Source organism: Balaenoptera physalus (genome assembly GCF_965194825.1).
Source record: "Balaenoptera physalus genome assembly, chromosome: 21".
Classification (NCBI taxonomy): domain Eukaryota; kingdom Metazoa; phylum Chordata; class Mammalia; order Artiodactyla; family Balaenopteridae; genus Balaenoptera; species Balaenoptera physalus.
The window spans coordinates 27,648,373-27,671,823 of NC_138902.1; the positions used below are offsets into that span (position 1 = coordinate 27,648,373).

Sequence of the window (23,451 nt, forward strand, 5' to 3'; positions counted from 1 at the left end):
AAACAAGACTTAATGTGCAGAGAAATAAATTACTAGTTACATGGCCAGTTGTTTTCACCAGATTCTGGTTATATTGGAACTGCTTTAGGTGACACAGATCCATGTCTGTTTCCAAACTTTTCACTGTGGTTCTTTTTCAGTTGTTTCTTTAAGTTTTTTGTTTTTTCCTTGTATGTTCCATCCTCCCTTGATCTTACCTTCCCACTCTTTCCATCATGAATGCTGGATCTTTGGTTTGAAAGTCTCACTAGTGAAAATGGTTTAGTGAGAAAGGTATAAAATTAAAGTTTAAAGTAATTTAAGTACCTTAGCCTGTGTAATATTTTCATTTTTAATGTGTATTTTGTGGGAATATTTTTATAGCCTGTTGACAGTTTTTATTTACCTGAATCTACTAGTAGACTATAAATTAAGTATATCTGGAGTTTTCAGTAGATATAGAAATATATCATTGTAATATATAAAAACTTATTTTCATTGGTAAGGAATCAAAAACAGCCCGAAGAGGAGGTGGAGAACAGTAGGACAGCATGGTTATATGACCAAGCAGGTGAAGGAGAAAAACCATTTCTCAAGACTGGATTTGCAGTGTCTGTAGAGAAAACAACAAATGGCCACCGCAAAAATCAATTAGCTGCCAGTAGGGGAAGACGCCAATTCGATGAAGAGTCGCTAGAGAGCTTTAGCAGCATGCCTGACCCGGTAGATCCAACAACAGTAACTAAAACATTCAAGTCAAGAAAAGCATCTGCACAGGCCAGCCTGGCATCTAAAGATAAAACTCCCAAATCAAAGAGTAAGAAGAGGCATTCTGCTCAGCTGAAAAGCAGAGTTAAAAATACTGGTAAGTACTGCAATTTGTTGGCTTGATGAGCATAAATGTTGGCACCCTCACTCTCACATGTTGGCGAGTATCATTTCGGCGTGACTGATGAGGAGGCACTGTTGTAGACCCACCTGAGCAAAGTCATTTTTAGTTACCTTTGAGAACTTTTTAAATAAAATTTATCAAATAGGGTTTAATGGTGTAGATATTTTAAAACATGGCATTTATTCTTTTTTGTGCCTCTTAAAACTTCTTACTATGTATGTGGTTCCTATCAGCTTGGAACTTTTACTGTTCTCTCGTTTAATATTACGTGCAAGACTTTGTTCATGACTTCTGGCTAGATCCGCGGTAGATTCATTTAAAGAAATGTGGGCCTCTGACTACATTGCAATCTTTGAATATCATGTAGATGAAGTCACTTTTAGAACAGGTTTGCTCTTAGTCCTTCCGGAACTGAACGTTAGTTGATAGGAGAAAACATTAATCCATATTTTATTGAATCTTGTCATTGAGTATAATATCAAAGTTCTCTTTATAGTGTTCACTGCATGCCACTTTTTTAAAAAACAGATTTTTTTATGATTTTTGAAGAACTTACTGAAGTCTAACACTAGGTTAAAAATTGATTTACTAGCTAAACTCTGGAATATTGTAGTTAAAGGATGCTCCTTCCAGTTTGCAAGGGACACTTTTTGGCTGTGGCCCTGAAAGGTTGTTCTGCCTTCAAGGAGATAGTATTTGGTGCTTAAGAGCAAAATATTCTAGGCTTATAATCAGAAAATTGTGAAAATTCACTGCACCCACTAACTTCCTCTCTTGGAAGCTCACAATACATTATAAGTGTAGTAAAGGTCCTGGGACACTCTGCAGTTAAAAATCCACTTGTAAGCTTTGGCAGCGTTCATCTCAGCCATCTTTGGATAATGGAACACTTGAAAAATCTGATGAAAACTATGGATGTGAAAAAGAATACGTGTATATATTTTTTTTCATTTCGGTACTTCATGTTTCCTAAAGTCCTGGGCTCCTACTCCTGCTCCCATGTGAAGACTCTGATTTCATGGTTAAACAAGCAAACTTGAACAGGGGTAACATTTTTCTCAGCATACACATTATCATCCTTGAAATAATTTTTCAGTTACGTAGGTTTGGGAGGAGCTGATTACTTAGTAGTTTAGTGATCTGAAACCATTCAAATGAATGAAAATACAACTACGATGCCTTCTCCATGGTCACTCTTGGTGCCACTAGAGAAGATTTAAGTAGATAGTGACCATTTTGAGAGAGGCCCTCTGGGTAACTCTTAACTTCTTATTAACGTAGTTGCTCCAACAGAATGCTTTTTGTCATATGAGTAAATGGAAAGAAACTAACATTTGTGATCCCGGCATTCTCTCATTCAGCTGGTTATTTTGAGTGTGCTAGGGCAGTGCTTCTTGAACTTTATAATGTTTCATACGGATCTCCTTGGGAATCTTGCGTAAAGTCAGAGTCTGATTCAGTCAGTCTGAGGAGGGACCTGAGAGTCAGCATTTCTAACAAGCTCTCCCATGCATTGTTGGTCAGCACTGACAGTGCAGTCTGTGGGCTCCAGTTTGAGTAGCAGGGTCTTAGAGGGCACTCAGCCAACATACGGCCATGTCTGCCTGAGCCTAGAAATCCTGGTGTATTTGTATTTTTGAAACCCCTTTATTCTGAAGAATTATGGTTCCAGATATACAATTCAGCTTTTCTTTTACTTCAAGGCAAAGATTGGCCTTCTGATCTATTTGCTCTCTTTTTTCATACTTAAGTATAAAAATACTTGCGAAAAATGCACATTCACATTTGTTCAAGAGGGCTTTAAGACCATCTGTTAGTGGGAGCTCCACTTTAAGGTGCACACACAAAGATAAAAGACCTGATAGGAGAACCGAACTAATATATGCAGAGTCAAAATAATATGTAGCAAAATCAAATGAGCCAAGTCCTTGCTACGCAGCACGTGAGCCGCGGACAAGCAGCATCCGCATCGTCTGGGAGCTTACGAGAAATGCAGGCTCTTGGGCCCCACCTCATACCGGCTGAATCAGTACGCACTGTTTCTCAGCTTGCATAGTAGCAAGATTCCAGATGTTTTAATACGAATACATGCACATTAAAGTCTGAGAAGTGCTGAGCTAGACCACTAATTGATGTTGCTTTTGTTCTCTTTGTGGGATAGGGATAGCCATGATTTCTTAGAAGAAAGAATGTTTACTCTGTCTTAAAGGAAGTAGGAATGGAGGTCGATGGAGGGAAGACTGGGAAGCATTCCAAATTGTAGTAACAATAGGAAAAGTAATGTAGAGTCAGGGTGAAGCAAGAAGAGAAGATGAGAGAACTGGGGAAGGAAATAGGATATGGCAAATAGGCCAGCACAGTGGGACTTAAGTTGCTGTCTTAAAAGATATAGTACAGCCAATTATATTGTTCCAAATTTGAGCTGTTTCTATGTTTTCTGTGCATGTTGACAGTCTTTCAGAAGTAGCATGCTAAATCTTTATTTAACTTTGTTTCACATGATGGTAATGTACCAATGATGGTAATCTTTAGAAGGTCTTTATATGTAAAGATACATATTATTGCATGCAAAGTAAGATTTTACAAATTATGTGCTAATTATCTTTTAAGCTTCAGTTCAAATTCAGACTTTATGAGTTGAGCATGACTTCTTGCCTTGCTGGGTACTTGAGTTATCAGACATATAACTTGGTTAACAGACCCATAATTTGGCTACGCTCTACCAGGCCCATTTCCTCTTTTGATGTTATTGGAGAGGAGTAGAAGCACATAGTCTAGATGGTCCTCAGTATGCTGACTTCCGGGTTCCTCCTGGCCCTGAGTCTTTTCGTTGCTTTCTTCCCCCACTCTTCTTGCTCACTAATGAAGCTTGAGATAAAATGCATGTCTAGCATTAGGCAAGATAAGCCCTGACAGATATGGCCCTTTTTAGATTCAGAGTTTATTATTTAATGAAGTCAGAGAAAGGAAGGGTGGCCAAAGGTGCCAGCTCCCTGTGTCCCTTATGCCACTCACCACAAGGGCGATGCTGAAACAGAAGGGGCCAGATGATAGTTGCATCATGAGTGGTGGGGCACCCTGTAGCCTAGGAGCCAATGCTGTGCTGTAGCTAAGCCACGGTAGAGAATGGAGATGTACCCTCAGGGGGTGAGGCGAACCGGTCTCATGTTTTCATCAGAGCCCAGGAGGAGATGAGAAGTTCTCTCATGACAGCCTTTCAGGGGAAAGAGAGGAAAATCGTAAGGCCTTCCGCCAAGACTTATATTCAGCGACGGTTCAGTCCTTCCCAGTGTGGCCTGTGTGGGTGCATGGAAGGTCTCCAGGGTGCTCAGGTTGAGCTGTTTCCCTGTAATGGAGACACAACTAGAAATACTGTTTCCTCTAGCTCTGTCAGCCACTCGTGCTGAGAAAAACAGGAGATGACCCCCTTACAATAATGACCATCATATGTCGATGTTGCCACTGTTATATCAGCTGGCCTGGCCAGTGTTACTCTGAAGCATTACTGACTTTCATTAAATCTTCTACTTTCCCTGGAGGATTACTATTAAAGTGCCCCAAAGAGAAACTAATCAACAGTAGTACCTTAACTTTGGAAATCTAGCCCTTGATATTTTAAAATTGGGACTCATATAAAACCATGGGGGTTTTTTTTCCCTCTTTTTATTAGCATCTTAAAACTTATAGCATGCTTCTCTTCACAGTCTTAGCTTTTTTGGAGGATGACTGATTTTTATTTTTTTGTTTTTTCTCACTACTGGGGCTCCCTAAAGAGAATTTTCTGTATGCTACATAATATATATTTTAATTTTGATTAGAATCCATTCAGCACTTTTCACATGATTCAGTAACAGCAATTAGAAGCTTAATTTCATTTATATAAATGTTCTTGTTAGAATAACATACTTTATTTTCTTCAGAGCTATGTTTGCTGTTAATTAAATAAGCAATAGTACTACCATTTATATCATTTTACGTATTACTCTTGGCAGTCATACCTTTTATTGCTTTTTATGTAATAGTCCAAAGTAACCAACAGGGCTCTTTTTCCGGTAAGTTTCATGCAGAATGAATGAGAGTGGCTTGAGAGTCTTAGAGACCAACAAAGAAATCAGGAACCTATACATGAGATGATGAAGTCCTAACTTGAATGATGGCCTTAGAGAAAGAAAGGGAAGTTGAATCCAGATAGGATATCACAGAGAATAATTTGACAGTATATTGGGAACTAATTTGTTATTAACAGAGCAGCCGTTGTGATCTAGAGAGATAAGCAGCAAGGCTTTAGGTTCTGCTGGCTCTTTCAGAGAGTGAGCAAAAATCAGAGCCCTGTGGTTCTTAGAGAAAACTTGTTTGGAGGAGATCCATGCAACCCCTCCTTCCACGGGGAGGGCGCTTCCCTCCCGTCCAGGAGTAGCAGTCTTTTGCCACTTCAAAGTACTAATGGGAAAGGGTGTCACTGAAAAAAGAGGCGGCATCCTCCCTACCCTGAACACGGTAAAGCACTTACCTTGGCAGCTGAGGAGACTGAGCAGTCGAGAGGCTTCCTTTTCCATTGTCTTGATGGGAGGCTGACAGCTCGCCAACCAGACCATTGCTTCACCGTGGGCGTGAGACTTCCAAGCACTGTCGGCATGCTGCCATTAAAGCCGCCCAGCAGTTGGGTCCAGCCTTAAGGGTAGATAAGAGTCGGGACTAACCCAATGAACATAACAGTGCACATAAAAGGGACCAGCAGCCAGAGAGAAGTCACAGAAGCAGACCACTAGAACAGGTAAAATCTAGTAAAAACAGAATTATTGAAGGAAATACTCACTTGAGCAAAATGATAAGAATACTTAAGCAGATTGAATTATTTTAAAAAGCAGATTGAATTATAACGTAAATTCTTTAGAACTAGAAAAAATGATTTTCACATTTAATGTTTAGATTATTTGAAAAAGAGGACAAATGCTATTAAGTTCCAAATTACTGGCCTAGAAAATTAAAGGGAAGAACTATGTCATTACACAGAGCAAAAAGTACTAAGAGATAAAATAAAGAGAGAAATGATTAGAGGCTTAAGGACAAATCTTGGAGATCTGATATACAAGGAGTTCTAAAGGAGAAAAAAAAAAAAAAGGTGGAGAGGCAGTAATTCAACAAATAATAAAAGGGAATCTTTAATGAAGAAAGACTCAAGACTGCAGATCAAAATAGTTGACTGTTGCCCAGCCAGGAGGCAGGAAGAGAAAGTACACACCCCTTCCCCCCTGTGTATAGACTGATACAGTTCCTGGATTCCGAGGAAAAAGTAAAAATCCTCTAAGCTTCCAGGTTGGAAGAACAAGTTGCATATAATGAGAAAAACCAAACTGACATCAGACAGTCTTACTTAAAACCTAAAAAAGTAGAAGTGAAGTGACATCCATTTGTGGACAAAAAGGGACTACAGCTCAAGAATCCTACTCTCCGACAAGTGACTCTTCACCTGTCAAGATGAAAGAAGATACTGGTGTGTCCTATCTGAAGAAAACTATAGAGACAACATATGAATCAGATAGAGACCTTTATATAAGGGAAGGTGAAAAGGAGAGGTAACAGTTCAGTAAAGACAGCAGTAGTTTAATCTCAGCTATTAATGTAAATTCAAAAGTAAAATACTAGCAAATTTAACCTGCCAGTATATGAAAAGAATATTAGACTTGTCAACAGGGTTTATTACAGAAGTGTAATTGTGATTTATTATCAGGAAATCTGTCAACATAATTGATTATATCAACCACATTACAGGACAGAAGTCATGTAATCATAGCGGTAGATTAGATAAAATTTTAAGTCATTCCTAATGAAAATGCACCTAGAAAGGGAGGCAGTTATTTAAATATAATAAAGGCTGTTAGCTGATGCCACTTACAAGCACTATTGTAAATGAAAATACTCCAGAGATATATCTATCAAAATTAGGAATTAACAGGGATTCCTTCTCTACCACCATCATTATTTAGCATTGGTTGGAAAGTATTATGACAAGATTAAATGATTGGAATAAATGTTTGAAAAGGAGGGAAACAAATTTTATATATTTTCTAAGCTAGCCCGAGAGACACTGGAAAATAGCTACCTAAGTTAGCTAAGTTAGTAAAGTAATTGTGAAATAAGATTATGAAATAAGTTTGTAAATATTTTTCTCTATCATAGTAATACCCAGTAGAAATGGAAGTGGCAGGGAGTATTCTTTTCGTAGTGGTATCCAAAGCTACTGGGACAAAAAATCCTTAGGAATAAATTTAACAAGAAATGTACTAGATCTATAAAAAATTTTTTGAAGAACACGAAACAAGATTAAGCAAATATAAAAGCATAACTATGTTCTTAAGTTAGAATGTATAAAATTGCAACTAAAGATTCCACACGCTGCAACAACGATCCCCCGTGCTGCAGCTAAGACCTGTCATAGCCAAATAAATATATAAATAAATATTTAAAAATAAATAAATCCTCCTCAAATTAATAAATACTTTTAATGTGTTTCTATTTTGAATCCTCATGGATTGTTTTTGAAATTGGGGGAAAAAGATCTCGAAACTTCTGTGGAAGGACCAGTGTCCAAAAATAGCTAAGAAAAGAAGCTAGATAGGACTTGTCTTACCAGGTGTTTAAACATAGTGTAAAACTTCTGTGGCATTGGAATAGATAAGTTAAACAGATGGAATGCCCAGAAGTAAAACCCAGTAAGTGTGGAGATTTAATATATTGACCAAGGTTGCATTTTAATTCAGTGGGAAAAGGGTAGGTGTAACCAACCATCCATGTGGAACAAAATAAAGTTGAATTCCTACCTTGTGCTAGATGCCGAAAAGGAACTGGAAAAAATATTAACACCAAAACTCGGAAGAGTTAACAGAATATATGTATAACCTATGGGTGGGGAAGGCTTTATACCAAGTCATATTAAACAAAAGGTATACAAAAGCAGACATCTGATTATTTAATGCCCCTTATTCTTCTGTCTATCATGGACATACATAGATTAGATGTGATTCTTTCTTGTATTTCCTAATACTGAAAAATTGTTAGCTTGGAGTCTAGTAGAGAATTTGGGTTATATAAGGTCTACCATGTAGTTTGAGTGGGGATATATTCATTGAGATGAATATCGAAGGACAATGAAGTGTTAGAATTTATTACTGTTATCCTATGCCTCCAAAGGTTATCGCAAAGATTTTTCCGAAACATACTATTTACTATTTTGATTTCTAGTTATACCAGGCCTTCACAGCATTCTAAATTGAGTGACCTGTACTGTTTCACTGTGGAAATCAATTTCCCTTTCAGTCTGAGTTAGTTGCAACTGATAACAGCTGTCACTTTTTTTACTCAAGGGTATGAAAGTGCCAGTATGTCTAGCACATGTGAACCTTGCAAAAGTAGGAACAGACATTCAGCCCAGACTGAAGCGCCTGTTCAAGCGAAAGTGTTCAGCAGAAAGAATCATGAGCAGCTGGAAAAAGTAATAAGACATAGTAGGTCTACAGAAATATCGTCAGGTATGTTCTTTTTTGGTTTGTTTTAATTTAAGGACTTCTTCACCTTAGATTTGAAAAGCTATATTAAAACAAGCTTAAAATTCATCTATCACACTTTTCTATCATGTGAAAGGTTTTATAGTAGAGTTTACAGTACACAGTTCTTGATATCAAGAAGTGTAAACTGGAAATATATTTTATTGTTATTGTGATACTATCTTTTGATGCATTTTGATAAAATTTTGAATGAACAAGTATAGTTGACATTAATTTGGTACTCCTAATTTGAAATTCTGAAAATATTATCTGAATAAGAGTTGGATATAAAATCACATCGTTCCCCTGCTTAAAATCTTTGGCCTTCACCGTGCCTGCAGGAGAAAGTCCAGATGCCTCAATGTAACATACCAGACCAGCAGAGATTTGATTCCTTCCTGCCTCTCCAGACTCATTTCTCACACCCTATGCCTTGAACTTGACTCTTTCAGTGGCACTGAACTGAAGTTTTCCCATAGCCACCTCAGCAGTTGTCTTTTCTGCCTCAAGTCCTTTTTGCTCTTTGTAAGCCTTTTTCTCTGCTGGCTCTTAAATAAAATCTTAATTCTGCAACTCTGGAATTGTATCCAAATCCAAGCTGGGAGAGGTTACCCTTTCTCCTTTCTGTTTTTCTGTCATAGCCTGTGTAAACCTCTTTTGTTGCCTGTATCACATTATGTAGTAGTTACTTGTTCAAGTGTCTGTATCACCTTTTGAGTCCTTTGGCAGTAGGCGATATTTTTTCATATTTGTATCTTCAATGTTAGCATGGAGCGTGACACATGGCAGGCGCTCAGTGAGTGTTTATTGAATGAATGGAGTCGCGCTCAGTGAGTGTTTATTGAATGAATGGAGTCGCGCTCAGTGAGTGTTTATTGAATGAATGGAGTCATAAGTATTCGCCGCCGTTTTAGTTTAAGTAAGTACTGGCACGTCCCTGATTTATAAAGAATAAGTACATCTCAAAGAAATATGGAGAGGGAGGCAGTAAATATAGACTCTAAATTTTCAGTTGTCAGTAAGACCCTTGGTGAAAATGATAATAGTAGCTACCATTTGTAGTATGCTTTACTGTTTACAAACTAAACAAATTACTCATCTCATTTGAGCCTCATAATCCTTTGAATTCATTTTATTTTCATTTTGCAGATGAGGAAACATGATCAGAGGGGGTGCCTGTTTTTTCCCAGTGCTCATAAAGGACCAGTAATATAAACTGGTACAGTTTTGGGGGAAAAAAGTCATGCCCTTAACCCAGTACCTGTAGGCATCCATCCTAAGGAAACAAAAGTGAAAAGAAGAAATTGGGATTTAGGTGTTGACTGAACATTATGATTCCAACTATTTTAAACAAAAATCTGGATTAAAAAAAAAAACTGGAAGAAAATGCATCAAAATGTTAATAGTGGTTTTATTATCTTTAAACTCCTCTATATTTTCTAAAACTTATAATGAGTATTTATTTCTTTTGTAATCAGAAAAGAAACATCACATTTATTCATATTTTGAAATGACCTCCTCAAGGTCGTATTGCTAGCAAATGGTAGAGCCGAAGTTTTAATCCTGGTCTCCTGTTAAGTCCAAGATCCTTTTGTCAAACATACCAATTCTATTGTTCCGACCCTAGCATTTTACCAAAGTTTTGTAGTTTCCATCTCCTTTCACTATCTTTGTCAAATACTGATGTCTTCAAACAGTAAACAGTTGGGTGGAGGTTGGAGAAAGGCACTAAATTGATAGGCTTAATAACTGAGATGTCAGTTACCTAAATAATTGATAGTTGGTCATAGTACTTCAGATCTTATTACTGTCACTTAGAAACATATAACCATGAAATTTTGGTGAACTAAAAAAATGTTTGAATAATATAAATATTCCTCTTTTCTAAAAAGACTTAGTTATAGTTTTAATCATTACCCTAAAATTCTTTATGGCAAGTAATAGTAGTTTTTGTTATATGATCATGAGATTGTAGCATGTATGGCTGCTAGTATTGAACTATATACAGTCCTCTTCTCCCTCGGGGGTTGTGGGAGGTTCCCTTTGATGTGTATGCTTCTAAGAGTGAATGGTAGAAGTTTATTATGATAGTCGTCATCAGTCACATCAACACAAGTTTATAGCAGATCTTTTGATATTTTCCCTGAAGAGATTATTTTTAAACAGAGCATAAACGATACCTTGGGATAACATTTCAGTTCAGGCAAACGATTTTAAAGAAATTTGCTTATTTCTTTTTTTCATTCATTTATTCATGTTATAGACCCTGTCTTTACTATTCATACACATTTTATGTTCATCCTTATGTCTGCCCTTTCCTACAGCACATGCTAGGAGAATACTACAGCAGTCTAACAGAAATGCATGCAATGAAGCGCCAGGTAACAATCTGCTTAGTTTTGGTGTCCGCTTTTTGTTAATTCTTCCATTGGTCCTAAAAATCCTTAGTTTTATTGTTCTAATTATTTTTTTAGATTTAGTTTAGTGTGTATGTGTTATTTGGCTGGTAAAAGAGAAAGAATTCATACTTACTAAATTCTGAAGGTTTTCATTTATAATTCTTTACTTGGTAAAATTGGCTGCTTTTCTTATTTTCATTTTCTGTTAGTGTATGTAACATAACCAACACATTCATGTAGGTAATAGGTGTTATAATTTTGTGTTTTATTTGAAGTTATTTATCTTGTATTCTTTAAATGCTTACGAGCATTAATATTTTTTAGAAACAGAAATATAGTTATTTTTATTCTTAGCTCTGATTTACAGTGTTAAGTATTGTGTATGACTTCTGTTGTAGTTCTTATTTTTCCTTACCAGTCAACATGTATAAAAAAATAAACCGTTGAACAAAAGCAACTATGACATGCAAAGACCATGATAAATAAAGATCATGGAAAATTGCAGAATGCTATTTTTGTCTTTAAACTATGAATTTTCTTTAGACATGGTTCTGTATGATTTAGAATTGTAAATATTCTTTAATGCCTCCTGTGCTATACATGAGTAAAAAAGAAAAGCCTGTATGAACCTCTAGGGGAATTTAAAGAAAACAAAAAAAACAAGGACGTAGTTTGGAGGAAGCTAAATGTATCAGTGGTACTTCCTAAAGAAAAGAACTCTGAAAGTAGGATAAAAACAAGATGGAGTCAGAGAAATCTGGCTGAGATCAAGGATTTTTCCAGCCTAAACAAATGCATTTTAGTCCAGGAGGAGAAACTGGCAAAAACTTTCCCCTTTTCTATTGCAGGCGGGAGGGATGAAGCATATGTTTGGCATAATTCGTTATTCGGGAATAATTTAATCTTTACTGATATATAATTTAGAGTGATAATTTTATCACATACAGAGGTAATTAAATATGCTTTGTTCTTATATCTTTAAAATAAACTTTGTCTAAAACAACTGATCAAACTACAATATAGTGTATAAATTGGGAAAGTTTGTGTGATATCCCATCTTCACACCTGGATTTTTCCTATAAGTAGAGATTTCCTACAGAGATAGTTCTGGTTCCTGCTCATAATAAATATTTTTATAGTAACATGGCACATTTGAACATTTTAAAACTACTAAGAGAATTTTAGTATATCATTTCATTTTATACTCATAAATGTCTGAGGCAAGATAGGGAAGTTGCATATTTATTACCCTTATTATTTTATACTTGTGGAAATTGAGGCCTGAGGATGTTAATTTGCCTAGTAAATTAATGGCAAGTTTTTTCATTAAACCACATTTGCTTTGCATTTTAAAAATTTCTCTCTTGCAAAAAGTGAATTTTTAAAATCTTAATGATCTTTGCATGTTTATTTGAAAGCACAATATATTAAAACACTCAACATTTCAAATTCCCTTTCTTGAAAACGTATCACTGATTTTTGTAGAACTTGAATATTTAGCTGCTTGTGGTTCTACTGTTACTCTAGAAAGTTTATAGAATTTGATAGTTAGAAGAACACTGGGAAATTTTTTTTTTTTTCATAGAGAACTCAAAATGGGAACAGTTCCTAATTTGTGCTCTTAAAAGTAAAGGTATGAGTGTATACCTTTAAGGGTGATAATTCTTTGCTATAAACAAATACATGTAGCAGAATTGTTGCTAAATAATAGAGTGATGCCTAGATTCTGTGAAACTGAAAACTTCATTTGCCTCACTGCTTGCTCCAACTTATAATGAGTGTGTCAGTAAGACACTGTAGTAAAATTGACCTATTTTGTTATAGTTACCAATTCAGTTTTTCATCAATACAGCATGATTGCGGAGATTTGAGAATCAGTAGACCTAACTAGATAAGCCTTAAAGTAGTATGTTTCCTTGGCAGCATTTGGTTCTCAACATTAACAAAATAAACGAATTTCCTTTTCTGTAAGAAAACTCATATTAGCAAAAAAAGAAAATCGTTTGCAATTTGCTTATTTCATTCAAGTGCTGAAAGATTTCCACTGATTATTCCTATGAAATGTGTAAAATTTTCCATTGAGAAATAACTTTGCTCTAAGTAATGCTAAGTAATGTTATTTCTCTAGTAAATATTTAGTGTATATCTTGATATTTTTAAGATTATTTTTTTCTTGGTAATTTTAAGATTTTTATTCTACTTTAAAAGCTCTGAAATAGAATTGTGTTTTAAGTAATTTAAAGGTGAGAGTAATGTTGCAAGTTAAAAGAAATAGTCAGGAATGTATTTCATCAATATTAACTTCCTGATCTTTTATATCTTCCAGAAACTGGGAGTGACTTTTCCATGTTTGAAGCTTTGCGGGATACCATTTATTCTGAAGTAGCTACGTTGATTTCTCAAAATGAATCTCGTCCACATTTTCTTATTGAACTCTTCCATGAACTTCAGCTACTGAATACAGACTATTTGAGACAGAGGGCTTTATATGCATTGCAGGTATCTAGTACCTAACATTTTTTCCCCTACGCTTTCTGGTATTGCCATTTTTCACCATTCTGTCTGGTTACTTTCTTAGACTGAAGTATGTCCTTGTTCCATAAGTATTTTGATCTGTTTTTTTAAGTATTTCCATGCCATTTTAATAATCTTATATAGCTTAAGTAGCTTTAGATAAAGTCTTTTTCTGAGCAATTTTTTAGTGTTTTATCGTAAATGTTATGTCTTCCTCGTAGTTAACCTTTGAGGTCAGGAGTATTGCATTTGTTCTGGTATCTACTTCTACTTTTAATTTTGTGATTAAACACAAATGTTTTTCATAGCTATCTTATTTCCTTATTTAGGACATAGTATCCAGACATATTTCTGAGAACCATGAAAAAGAAGGGGAAAACGTAAAGTCAGTGAATTCTGGTACTTGGATAGCATCAAACTCAGAACTTACTCCCAGTGAAAGCCTTGCTACTACTGATGATGTAAGCTGATCATGATTAATGAAATGTAGACATAATTTCAGTATGCAGCTAACAAAAGTTAAGTAGGTTGTTAATAAATTGTGAGTATACCTAATATATTTGGTTTTTAGCATTTTTAAAAAGCTGAGTATAATGTATTGCTTTATTTTGAGGTGAGGTATAAAATTCAGTCACAATATGACAGCAGTCAAACACCAAAAATTAATGTTAGGTTATAAGGTCTAAAGTAGCCATATTTATATCTCCTTTGTCCAACATAGGAGTTGAGTCATAATAGACACTCAGTAAAAATTGTTGTCTTCGTTCAAGACATTGAGTAAACCAGACAGCAGTTAGATCAAAGAACCCTTGAGTAAATACAAGGTAAATTGAGTTAGTCTTTGAGTTAGAAGAGAAACCTAGACAAAAGAAAGCCTGGTAGAAAATGTAATTTAATGTATTAAAATTGATGAAGAAATTTTTGAGTAAAGTACAAAGGGCCTGGAAATGGAAAAGAGTGGTGAGGAAAGTGTATATTTTCAATAAACTGTGTCCTCCAAATAACACCTACCTCACACATAGTGGATTGAATGACTGTATGGCAAACTACGAGGATACTGAGGAGATAATGAACTAGGCATTTGAAATCACCTATTTAAAGGATCAGACCATGATTCTATTGTGAAAGATTATATGTGGTCCTGGGATAACAAGTACATTCTTTTTTATACCAACTTCAGCACCTGGATGTTCATGGATAAGAGTGCCATAATTGATTAGCAAATACCTGCTATAGGTATAGAGTTGGAAGCATATTACTGTGTTTCTGCCCATTGTTAATATGATAACATACGTTTTTTTCTGGAAAGATAGTGTTTTCTCAAAAGATCATCTTCTCTTCTTCATGTATAGTAATTTCCTTACAATTATTGAGGACTTTTTCTCAATTTTTGCTCTTTTATTTTACTCATGTTTAAAACAATACTTCCCCAAGTCATCTTTTCTGCTTAAAACTTTTCTTCACTCGGCTCCAACTCCTAAACTACTATGAACATAAACCTGTGTGCAAAAACTACATGGTTTTGATTGACTTTATAATAGCAAATACAAATTAATGTAACTAATTGCTACTTGGGATTAATTGTTATTTTAATTAATTGAAAATTGTGTTCTCTTTTTTTGTGGGAAATGAAAAGTGGTCCAGCTGTATACATAAAAAATAGGAGATACTAGGTTACATTTAAGTTGATTAGGCATTCAGATAACTTACTGAGGGAGCATGAAGAGTGTCTGTTCTTAGAAATCTTTTTTAGTAGTTTTATATCCCTAACTCCAGTGCCTTTCTTTGTACCCAGATTTCAGCTAGGCGGCATTACCTCCAGTTATTTTAAAGGGTTTGAGCCCATTGGTTTGCATCGTCAACAGTAAATTTTGAAAATTGAGCTACAATTTATGATAAAGTTAACCTGACAAGGTTTTAAAGTTAAAATTTAAAGATGCAGTAATACTTTATAAGTAGGTGTCTTAGCAGATCTAGAGCAGTGCTATCCAGTAGAACTTTCTACAGTGATGGAAGTGTCTTATATCTTCATTGTCTAATACAGTACCCATTAGCCACATGTGGCTGTCGAGCACTTGAAATGTGACTAATGGAATTGAGGAACTAAATTTTATTTAAATAGCTGCATGGCTAGTGCTTGCCATACTGGATGGATATAGAGTCTCATTCTCCATGTTTCTAGGCCAAGGTCCTTTGAGTTCCATTTACGGAGCTTTTACACATACCTTTCAGAGTGTGTAAAAGTCTTCATGCCATGAAAGAGAGAATTAAAGTAGACATCTGGGGATTATAGTCAAGGAGGTTGAGGAATTGAGATTTAGGAAGAGGAAGAAACAATTTGCATCTTCTACTCCAGGGTGCTATAAAATGGCAAAGGCACATCTACCTTCAAGTCTTACTTAAAGGAGTAGCAAAATGGTTCCATTTCTTAAAACATGTTCCCTAATGCCTGAATTTCCTTTAATCAGGGACAAACCTTTCATTTCATAATTTAAGAGAAAACTTTAAAAGATCAGTAGCTAGGAAAGAACACAATTGTGAAATGAGTTACAGTCAAAATATAATTGAGGCTCTCTCCTAATCACACTATACACAAAAATTAATTTGAAACTACTTACAGTCCTGGAAAAGTTAAAATAAAACTTCTAAAAGAAAGCAAAATCGTCATGATTTTGACATAAGCAGAGATTTTGTAGGACACAGCACTAAATATGAAAAGAAAAAAATTGATAAATCAGCCTTCATAAAAATAAAATCTCTCTGCTTTTCAAAAGATACCATTAGGAGAAAACAACCTCAGTACATATATCTGGCAAATGACTGTGTAAAAGACAAATCCTGACTATGTAAGGAACTTTTACAACTCAGTTGTAAGAAATCAACTCAAAAAAAATGGGCAAGAGATTTGAACATGTGCTTCACAAAAGAAGATATATAAATGACCAGTGTGCAAATCAGAACTACATGAGGTACTACCTCACGTCCACTAGAAAGGCTGAAATTTAAAAGACTGAAAATAAGAAGTATTGGTGTGAATTTGGAGCATTTGGAACTCTCACACTGCTTGTAGGATTGTAAAAATTGTACAGCCACTTTGGAAAGCAGTTTGGCAGTTTCTTATAAAGTTAAACATCAACTTGGCATGTGACCCAGCAATTTCTCTTCTAGGTACTCATCCAAGAGAAATGAAAACATGTCCACAAATACTTGTACACTAATGTTCATAGGATCTTTAGTCATGATAGCCTCAAACTGGAACATCACCAGATAAATGGATAAACAAACGGTGGTATATCCATACAATGGAATACTATTTCAGCCATTAAAAAATAATGAACTTCTGAAACACACAACAACATGGATTAATTTCAGAAACATACTGAGTGAAAGAAGCCAGACACCGAAGAGTATATAATGAGTGGTTCCATTTTATATAAAGCTCTAGAACCAGCAAAACTAATCTGTGGTAATAGAAATCATATGAGTGGGGTGTAGAGGATACAGAAGAACTCTTCTGGGCTGGTGGAAATGGTCTTTATATTTAGGAAAGATGGTTGCGTTGGTGCATATATTTTTCAAAACTCATCAAACTGTACACTTAATGGGTGCATTGTATGTAAATTATACTTCAATAAAGTTAATTTTAAAAAATATGAATGATGCTGTCATGTTTTTCTTCTGAGACAACCAGATATCATAGTAAGGTACTAAGCATTGTTAGAGTGTGAAGATAGAGTTTCTCTGATAGTGTAGAAATAATGTTACCTTTTCCAAGTTAGAATTTAATTAGTAGCTGGCCCTGCGTATTTTCATCTCCATAATGACAAAGTGTTCTGCAAGGTTACTTAATATTTTAATATTCTCTGTGACTCTGTATTCAACTTTTTATAACTTTCATTATATCACAGTTTTAAGTGTTTTATGCAAATACTTAGTTTCTATGTTAAATTTTTAATATTAATCATAAAATTTTAAAAGAAATATTAGTGACTTTTATTTGTTTTTTTAAACTATAACTTAGGAAACTTTTGAGAAGAACTTTGAGAGAGAAACACATAAAATAAGTGAGCAAAATGATGCTGATAATGCTAGTGTCATGTCTGTATCTTCAAATTTTGAGCCTTTTGCAACAGATGATCTGGGTAAGCAGAATTTTTATAATCTTAGAACACGACTTTAATATAGTCTTTGATTGGCATTGATAAGGAAACAAAAGTCTAGAAAGGCAAGATGTGGTGGAAAGAATGTGGACTTACAAGTCCATCCATCAGTCTGAATTCAAGAATTGTTAAACTCTTTGACTTTGGGCAAATCATCTAACCTTTCTGACTCTCTGCATATATATATATATATATATACTAAGGAAATGGGGTCCTATTTACCTTGCTATGTTCTTGTGAAAAATACACAGAACTCTCTAGCATGCCTGATAGAAGTTCAGAGAATGTTAATTTCCTTTCTCTTAAAGGTCATCCTTTAAGATCTTCCAGTTAGTCAGTAGGAAAAATTCAGAGGTAGCAATGCCTCATCCAATCACATCTTCAATAAAAATGTTAACTTCATAATTTGGGTAAGAACTGAAATTTCTTAGCATATATAATTTATAGTGGGAAATCCAGGTAACTCTGAGGCATGGCACATTGCATTTTTTTACATCAGTAGTAAAACAAAAGCTTAGAGGGTTGCATAGGTCAGAGAGAAAAAAACCCAAGTCCTAAATTCGGAAAGGAAATTAGAGAAAAGAAAGATGCCCAGGTGCCTGATTCATTTTCCAGACTGTAGCACGTCTAACTATACCCAAGTATTCAATCATTCAGACTTCCGGGGTACTTAGTTGATAGAATAATCTAATGTTCTATAATTCTAGTGTTTGTTTATATGATGAGAACAAGATTTAGATGATTTCAAAGGCCTTTTCCGCTACAAAGAAAAGGGCCAAGCCCTGCTTTATCGTTAGGTACCTACCTTTTAGTAAGCAGTACGTTTTCCTTTTGCCTTACCCTAATTACGAGGAGTCTAGGCCCTAGCTCCCTCTGATTAAATACCTGTCAAGTCTGTACTGAGCTCATCTCATTATAGAGAAAAATCACTCTGTAGCCAACCCTCTCTCCCTTAATTGTCCCTACTTTCTGAGTTGCCAAGAGATTTTGAATCCTACCTATTTAGTTTCATTAGCTGATTGTTTATTCACAATCCTTCACCACTAGCTTTGTCTGAAGTGGACAAAGAAGAATTGGGAAATCTCATTCTTAGGTCTTTTCTCTACCTTAATTGCTTGTATTAGGTTGGATTATTTACATCAGAATTTGTATGACATTTTGGAATTAGTTTTTGTTGTACTGTTTATGTGAAGTAATGTATGGACTTGAGAGTCTGAGAGGGCTGGGTTCCAAGTCTTGATTCTGTATTTAACTGGCTGTGAAACCTTGGGCAGTCACTTAAGTTCCGTGAAAATGAGGGTACTATCATCTACTTTATAGGGTTATTTTAAGGATTAAGTAAATGTGATAATGTATGCCAGGTACCCAAATAGTACAGTATCTGGAACTTGTTAAGCTAGTTTTTCTTCCTTATGCTCAGACATTATTTTTTTATTAATAAATTTTATGGAATACGTGAAAAAGTTCGCTTTTATATCTTCTAGAAATATTTCTGTTCCATATGCAGGTAACACTGTGATTCACTTAGATCAAGCATTAGCCAGAATGAGAGAATATGAGCGTATGAAGACTGAGGCTGAAAGTAACACAAATGTCAGATGCACCTGCAGGATTATTGAGGATGAGGATGGTGGTGCTGCTGCCCCGACTACGGGTGATGGTTTAGAAGGTGTGTTCTTGAATTGATTAAAAGTAAGACTCATCGCTCCATATATAAAAAATTAAGAGCCCCGCGTGATGTGTAACGGGGATTTTTTGGACCACTTTTCTTTTAATTATCAGGGGTACTAGAACTACATGGCTGTTCCTTTGTGTTATTTTAGCATAAAATCATCAGAGTTTAATATTCTTTAGAATTTTGCATAAAGGTATACATATAACATCATAGACTTTATTTTGCTAATACAGCATTTTCTTTTTTAAAGCGGAAACTCCTATTATTGAAAATCATAGTTCACAGCAACCTGTAAGTGAAGTTTCTACCGTCCCATGTCCTAGAATTGATACGCAGCAACTGGACCGGCAAATTAAAGCAATTATGAAAGAAGTCATTCCCTTTTTGAAGGTAAGCAATTTTTTAAAATAAACAAACTTCTGTATTTATTTTTAAAATTCATACCAAAGACTCCATTGTAATAAATTAAGAAAATAGGTAGACAAAAGAGAAAACTAAAAATCACCCATAATTTTGTCACCCAGAGATAGCTCCTGTCAATATTTTGTAAACCTTTCTGTAATATTTTGTCCATATATTTGTGCATTCTGCTTTTTTCAGATATTAATAACATAAACATCTTTCTGAATTGCTATTTTCTACAGCGTATTTTTTAATAGTTACACACTATTGATTCATTATTCATTCAAAAGTATTTGTAAGATGCCTGCTTTGTCCACAAAACCTGGCATATAGTAGTGAACAAGTCAAGACCTTTGCTAACATGGAGCTTACATGCTAAGATGAGAATATGAATTAAAAAAACAAGCAAATATAAAACATATAAGTAGATATATATCAGGTAGTCATAGATGCCATGCAGAGAATTAAAATATGGTGATGTGATGGTGTCTGTTTTTGACCGGATGATCAGGGAAGACTTTTTAAAGAGGGAACATTTAAGCAGGGGTGTGCATAAGGCGCCGGCTTAAGCCCAGACCATGCCAGACAGAGGAAGGCCTTAAAGGAGGAGCTAGCTTGGCGGTTAGGGAACTGGATGAAGGAGCATGTGGCTGTAGGAAATTTGTGTGAGATGATGTTGGAGAAGGGGGAAGGGCCAGTTACATAGAACATCATAGGTGTGGTTAGGAGTTTGGATTTTGTTCGAAGTTCGAAGGGAAACTCCCAGAAGGTTTTAAGTAAGAGAGAAACAAAGTCTGGTTTGTTTATGGAGAATTAAATATAGGGGTCAGAAGAGCAATGAGACAGGTGAGAAATGATAATGGCTTAGACAAGGGTGTGGTACTAAAGATGGGGAGAAGTAGACAGTTGGGATATATTTTGGAAATCCGGTCCTACTAACAGTAGGTAGGGTCACCTAAAGCCCAGCACTAGATAAGAGAAGGTGGCCTAGAACTGGGGCCCAGGATCAGGTGATCAAACATATAAAAGTTGTGCAAAAGAGGAAGAGCCAGAGTTGACTAAGTAGGACTGCCAGCAGTGAGCTATGTTGATTGCTACTGTGAGGGCTGAGTATTCATAGAACAGAATTTCCTGTTATTTTGTCAGTTCCTGTTGTTAAACATTTATGTTTATTCTGGTTTCTTTTTCACTATTATGAACAATACTTAAATGATTTAGCTAAATTTAAATACACATCCCATTTTTATTTTATTTATTTTATTTATCAGAAATAATTCTTAGACATAGAATTTCGAGCTTTAAGGGTATAAATATTTTTAAGGCTTTGGGGCCTTATGTGCATTGTCCCTCAGAAAGGTTAACAATTTATATTCCTACTAACAGAATAGTAAGCAGTACCATTAATTTTGTTTAATGACAATGAAAAGGGGAGAGAAAGAAGCGTGCAAGCCAGGGCTTCTTTCTGAGATGGCCCCTTTTACATTCCCATTTAAAATGGAAATTTAAAAAACTAGAAATGAAAAGACGGTCTTTTCATTCAGATGTGGGAAACTACAAAATATGTTGTCATTGGGCTCATTTCTTACAACCTACTTGTACTTGCCAATGTGTAAGATGTTGACAACAGAAAGTTGTTTCCATATACTTAACATTTCTTCCCTCGGTGGAAGTAATTGCTTTCTTTGGAATATTTTAAGAGAAGAGAGATCTTTGAAAAGGCAATTATAGAAACTGCTTTCTCTGAAGAGATGTGATAGCCAAGAGGAGAGAGACGATCCATCTGTCTATGCCCAAATTATTCCATGTGAAAAGTGAAAAACTTAGCCTTTCCCTGGGCACCCGCAGCAGCTCCAAATGGCTCTCTCTGTCTCTGCCTCCTCTTCTAATCTTTCAACTCTCCTGCTAGCGCTCCTAGCACTTTTAAGGCTTTGGCACGTGCTGGTACTTCTTCTACCTGGAATGCTCTTCCTTCACATACCTGCGTGGCTTTTTCCTTTGAACCCTCAAGGCTTTAATCAAATGTTACTTATTGGGTGAGCAGATCTCCCCTACTCCTTATCTGCTTTTCTTTATCTTCATAGTGCTTGTCACCTTATAACCTATTTAATATTTGCTTATTTATTTTGTCTGTCTCCCTTGTTACATGTAAGCTCCATGAAGTAATGGAAGATTTACATCAGAGATGTTAAACTGTTTGGTCACTGTCTTACCATGCCAAGTGTAGTACATGCAGGTAGTAGGTACTTGGTAAATACTTGATGAATTAGTAAGTGAATGGATCCACCAAACCTTGACTGTGGTTTTCAGACTGATCAAGTGTAGTTTGAAGTATACTTTGAAAACAGTTGGCCTATAGAATCCAGATCAGATTCAGCATCGCTCATAAAACTTTTATAGCCTGGTCCCAGCCTCATAACTATTCCTTCCCACGTACCTCGTATCCTCCTTGACATTGTTCAAAAAGGCACCTTGCCCATTTTACTTCCTTTGCCTCGAATGCCCTTCACCCTTCCTCTGGCAGTCACACCCTTGAGGACCCAGCTGAAGTATGTTAGCATGTACTCGCAGGCAGGATTTCTCCTTCTCGTCACTGCTTCAGGGATACTTGGTACATATTTTTATTACAGCACTTATGACAAAGTATCACAATTTTTTGCCTGTATCTCCCCACTAGAATAATGTCTTTCTCGATTTCTTAGTATTTTCACTCAAGAAGGACTTCAGAGACTAGATGAAGGGAATCTGAGGAGATAAGACAAATACATCAGTTTCATCCGTTATTCCTGTGCATTTATTAAAATATGTATTCACCCCCTCACATATTTATATTCCTATAAATTATAAGAATATATATATATTCTTATAGATAGATAGGTAGATATTCATTTAAGAGTTTGAAACTATTCCCTAAAGTAAATTGACAAACTATTCAGGTCATTGCTTGCTTCTATCTTAGGCATAGACAACAAAGCATTACCTTTTTTCTTATAGGTTTTTGTTTTATTGTAATTCAATAAATACTTTTAAACATGTCTTTTTGGTTGAATTAGGTATATTGGTAGTGATATTTATTTGATATGTACAGTTATTTTCTAAGTGTTAAAAAATATAAATGATTTAGCTTTATGTGTAGGGAATGCGACCATCTCAGGAAATTTTATTGCATTTACAGTTTTGTGTCTGATTAAGTTATATCCTTTCATAAGGATCCCCTACTAAATTTATCATTGCAGACAGTTTCTGAGGCCAACAAAATGAGTAGGACTAATGGTCTGATTTTAACTACTTTATGATGTCTCATTTCACTTCAAATCTTGACTTTCTGGGTAAGATTATAGAACTAAGAACTAAGATTCTAAGATTATAGAACTTCTTTGTTACACCCAGTCACCTAAGCTTGCCTTACACCCAGTCACCTAAGCTAGACTTCCTTTCTCTTACCCTCTATCACCTGTGAGTCAAAAATTGATTTTTTAAAAAATTGATTTTGCCCCTAAGAGCAGTTAGTTTTACTTCCTTCTCTCCAATAGCATAATCTTAATTCATATCTTTGAAGTCGAGAGATTTCACCACTGCATGTGGTTTAGTTTCCCAGCTTCATCTCTCACTGCTCTCCATCTAGATAAATACTCATTTCAAACTACTCAACATTTCCTATACCTGCCATTTCTTTTTCATATATCGGCCCTTTGTGCAACTAGTCATCATTGAAAATATAAAATGCTGTCACTCTTTTCTGCCTGACTGACCTTTCTTCAGCGCTCTGATATGCTCCCACAGCTCCTTAGGGCACCTAGTGTGTGCTTCTTTTATGATCCTTATTTATTCAGCAAGTAATGAGTATCTCCTGTGAGCTAGCAGCTGTGCTAGGTGATGAGTAAGAAAC

At 35.5% G+C, this 23,451-nt stretch overlaps 1 protein-coding gene across 43 annotated transcripts in view; it reads left to right on the plus strand.

Annotated features, from left to right (window-relative positions):
- The window catches only part of PCM1 (pericentriolar material 1), an 88,203-nt gene that overhangs the window by 49,158 nt on the left and 15,594 nt on the right, over positions 1 to 23,451 (plus strand). For 20 of the 43 annotated variants that reach the window (XM_082444449.1, XM_082444450.1, XM_082444451.1 and 17 more), the window contains 8 exons: positions 486 to 844; positions 8,236 to 8,400; positions 10,740 to 10,796; positions 13,141 to 13,313; positions 13,658 to 13,789; positions 17,350 to 17,470; positions 18,996 to 19,157; positions 19,414 to 19,553. In XM_082444449.1, coding sequence (XP_082300575.1) covers positions 486 to 844; positions 8,236 to 8,400; positions 10,740 to 10,796; positions 13,141 to 13,313; positions 13,658 to 13,789; positions 17,350 to 17,470; positions 18,996 to 19,157; positions 19,414 to 19,553 — 1,309 coding nt within the window. The remainder of the gene's footprint in view (positions 1 to 485; positions 845 to 8,235; positions 8,401 to 10,739; positions 10,797 to 13,140; positions 13,314 to 13,657; positions 13,790 to 17,349; positions 17,471 to 18,995; positions 19,158 to 19,413; positions 19,554 to 23,451) is intronic. The other 23 variants (XM_082444488.1, XM_082444490.1, XM_082444483.1 and 20 more) reach the window with 6 other exon arrangements.